Genomic DNA, 4069 nt, shown 5'->3' with positions numbered 1-4069 from the left:
AATTTTAAAATTTGTTTTCATTTCTTCATTAATACCTTTAGTGTTATTTACAAAATAACAGCATGGTATAAGGGATAGAGAACTGCACTAAGTCAGACTAAGATTTAAATTCTCCTTTTGACATGTACTGGCTATATGACCTTGTACAAATAATTTAACCTCTTAATGTTTCAAAAAGTTCTCTAAATTTTACAGAGAAGGTGGCAACATATATCATTAATAGGAGTTTCCCTTTGCCAATAAAAACACAATTTATTTACAAGTATCATTTAAAGATCATCTATGCCAGTTCTTCATTTTAGAGTACTGGGCCTGGAATCAGGAAAATCCAAGTTCAAATTCAGGCTTAGACATTTTTTAGCTATGTGACTCTGGGCAATTCCCTTAACTTTAATGTGCCTCAGTGAGGGCAATTAGAAAATAAGAATAATAGTAGAATCTACTTCACAAGGTTGTTATAAGGATCAAATTAGATAACATTTGTGAAGTACTTAGCATAGTGCCTAAATATATTAGGCTTCAATTAAATAGATACTCTGTTCTTTTCCCTTTTTATAAGAAATTGAAGCCAAAAGTATATAGTGTGTGTGTGTGTGTGTGTGTGTGTGTGTGTTTGTGTGTGTATGTGTGTGTGTACTGGGAGGGGAGTTAACTGACTTAATTGAGGGCAATACAGACATTAAATTATAGAAGTAGAATTTGAATGCTGTTTTACTGATTCCAGAGCCAATATTCTTTCCATTATACTTATTCCCCAACAAGTCAGATTAGATAACAGAAAACATGGTGTTTAACCTTATTTTATTTTTGGTTTCCTTTAAGCACAGTAGTTGAATGAGTCTTCAATTTTCAGTTCCAAGTGGTACTATATCCTTCTAATTATAAGTCTTCTTGGGGGAACATTTTTGGGTTCTCAAATAGTGGAAAATTAAAATATTTGTGCTTTTTGGACTATCATAGATTATCATATTTAATTCTGGAGGCCATTGAGAACATATACTCTTGTCTTATAATTTTTAGATATTAGATAGTTGACAGTTGAAGTAACTTATAATCTAAATAAGTGCTACTGAGTAATCTCAGATATAATATTACAATATAAATACAATCAGATCATGAGTGGATATGTATTTAGGATTTCATAGTCCCACAAAGTTACACCTATTGTGTACAAGCTTATGAATGATAAGGATAATCCAACTTGCTTTTTACAAAGTCTGGTACAAATGTATTTAAAGTTCTTTTAATAATGATGCTGCTGAATCTAATAATTACAATGATAGCGTGTCAATTAAAAGGTCAATCTGCAACTCACATGCTGATTTTTCAGTTTTTTAATAGATCTCTTCATATCTTTATTTCTGAAAGTATAGATGATTGGATTCAAAAGGGGGGTAAAAATAGTATAAAACACAGAAAGAGTCTTATCCATTGAGATGCTACTGAAGGGCCACACATAAATGAAGATACATGGTCCAAAGAAAAGAACTACCACTGTAATGTGTGCAGACAGTGTAGACAAAGTCTTGGAAGACCGACTAGAGGAATGAAGTCTCACAGTGACTAATATGACGCTATAGGAGATGAGCAGGAGGATGAAGCAAATCAGGGAGAGTAACCCACTATCTGCAATGACCAAGAGCTCTAGGACATAAGTATCAAGGCAGGCGAGCTTGATCACCCGAGGAAGGTCACAAAAAAAACTGTCCACAACATTGGGACCACAGAAAGGCAAAGTCACTGTAAAACTCATTTGGCTCATGGTATGCACAAAACCAGTCATCCAGGAGAGCAGCACAAGCCCAAAGCAAGTGCGATAATTCATGATGGTTGCATAATGAAGAGGTTTGCATATGGCTATGTATCTATCAATTGCCATGGCAACAAGTAGCATCATTTCACTGCCACCAAAGAGGTGAAGGAAAAACATCTGGGCCATGCAACCCTGGTAAGTGATGGCCTTGTGCTTACTGGCTAAACTATGGATCATTTTAGGAGTGGCAAAAGAGGCCAGGGACATATCAATGAATGAGAGGTTGGCCAGTAAGAAGTACATGGGAGAGTGAAGATGAGGTTCAAAGGTGACTGTGAGGATGATAATGAGGTTCCCAAACACAGTGGCTGTGTAGACAATGGCAAAAAATATGAAAAAGAAAATCTGCAACTCACGAGACTCAGTGAGTCCCAGCAAGATGAATTCTGCTACCATTGAGAGATTTCCCTGTTCCATTGATTCACTTCTTCGCTTCTGAACTAACCTGTAAGAGATATAATTAGAAAGGAATCACTTTTCTAAAGATACAAGTTAGCACTCAAATTTTAAATGAGAATATAAAAATCTTTAATTATACATTTTAAACAAAATGAGTTCCAAATTTAGTGGTATCTAAATACTCCAAAATTTGTGTTATTTATATTTGGGCATCAAAATACTTGACTTTATAGAAAGTAGAGCGGAAAATGTCTTTATTTACTCAGCTGATCTAGATGAGGTATATCTATCCTCCTACACAGATTTCACTGAAGCCTTACATTTGTAATTTGAAGGAAGACTTTGACATGTGAACTAAACTATGATGGGTCTTCAAACATACCAATTTAAATTCCAAGAGGTTTATCATCAGAAGTTTGGCAGATAATTACCTACTAATGGTTATTTCATTACTGTTGTTGGCCACAAGTACTCAGGAAGCCTTCTTTTAAACTATGGATGACTGCCACTGGCTCTTCAAGTTTTTGTTTTTTTGGCTTTTTTAATATGCATAATGCACTTTAAGTTTAGTCTGCATCACTAATTTTCCCCATAATTTTCTTAATTCTAACCAATCAACAAAATAGTAATCTGAACCCTTATTTACAATGTGTTAATTTCTGAGATATAGGTGCTCACACTGAAAATTTTGCAATTGGCTCTCACAATCTATGTGACTTGGTTCCAACACACTCTTAACTGTATTTTAAATTTATGGAAGGAATATTTGTAACTGAAGAATTCACAGTTCTTTGAAGCATTAAAGTATCACATAGTTTAAAAAAACATACACAAACACATCTAGGATTTTATTAGTATAGAAAATTCTTGGTGAGGCACTTCCTTGTTTGCAACATTATATATATATATATAGTCTTAGAGAGATTCCTGGGGACTGATAAGTCAAGTGACTCTAATTCCATAGATAATGTGTTGCCAAAAAGGATCTTGAACTTATTTGTCCCACATTGCACTTAATCTTTTATCAGGGATCACAAATTGTGGAATTATCCAATTTGAGGAATCTTAGAGATGAGGCATCACAACCCCCTAAAGAAATCTGGTTCTCCCTTTCTTTGTCAACATAAATATAATGATAGGAAAGTGGGTTTCTTCAAAGAGCAACACTTTTTTTTTTCTATTGCAGATTCAAAACTAATTATAGGAACATGGCTATTTCTAAATCAGTTTTATTAATTTCCTCTTGAAAAAATAAGTGTCTTAACAATAACTACAGCATAGATGAATCATTGACATTATTTAATTTTTAGAAGGAGAGATAGAAAAGGATAAAGAGCTGCTTTTTAGAGAGATCAACATATAGATTTTTCCATGTGTGTGAATCACAATAATGTTATGAAGGAAGAAATTAGTTAGGATACCATTATCTATATTTTTCTAGTCTTACAATATTTCCAATACTGAAAGCCTGGAAGAATCCTTGAACAATACAATATGAATCCATCTCCCTGACTTTATTAAGAAACTTAATGAACTTAAGGAAATGCATAAGGAATCAATAAATTTAAGGGTTAAATTAGGAGCTCTTTTACACATAAGTGCTCAATAAATATTTAGTGAATTAAATTGAATTTATTTTAAGAGCATCTACATGATAAAGAACTTGAGAAAAATCAGCATTCCAGAGTTTAGCTATTATCACTAGCCAATTACCACTAGACAACAATTATCCATGCCAGTCTCACTCAATTATTCATTTCAATGAGAAAAATCTAAATACAGTTTAGTCTTTAATAATTAATGCAAATTAATAGAATTAGAAGAGAAGTTGACTAATAGCTATCAATGGAGTTATGA

The 4069-nt window shown here is 33.2% G+C and overlaps 1 protein-coding gene across 1 annotated transcript; it reads right to left on the bottom strand.

Moving 5' to 3' along the window:
- Positions 1 to 1291: 1291 nt before the first annotated feature.
- LOC127546618 (olfactory receptor 4K13-like) lies at positions 1292 to 2233 on the bottom strand. Its single transcript, XM_051973644.1, has one exon. It carries the CDS (start codon positions 2228 to 2230, stop codon positions 1292 to 1294), a length of 939 nt encoding a protein of 312 aa, XP_051829604.1. The 5' UTR covers positions 2231 to 2233.
- Between the last annotated feature and the right edge of the window lie 1836 nt (positions 2234 to 4069).

The sequence above is a fragment of the Antechinus flavipes genome, chromosome 2 (assembly GCF_016432865.1).
Source record: "Antechinus flavipes isolate AdamAnt ecotype Samford, QLD, Australia chromosome 2, AdamAnt_v2, whole genome shotgun sequence".
Lineage (NCBI taxonomy): Eukaryota > Metazoa > Chordata > Mammalia > Dasyuromorphia > Dasyuridae > Antechinus > Antechinus flavipes.
The sequence above is the reverse complement of the archived record's forward strand: the minus strand, read 5'-3'. Positions and strand labels throughout refer to the sequence as shown.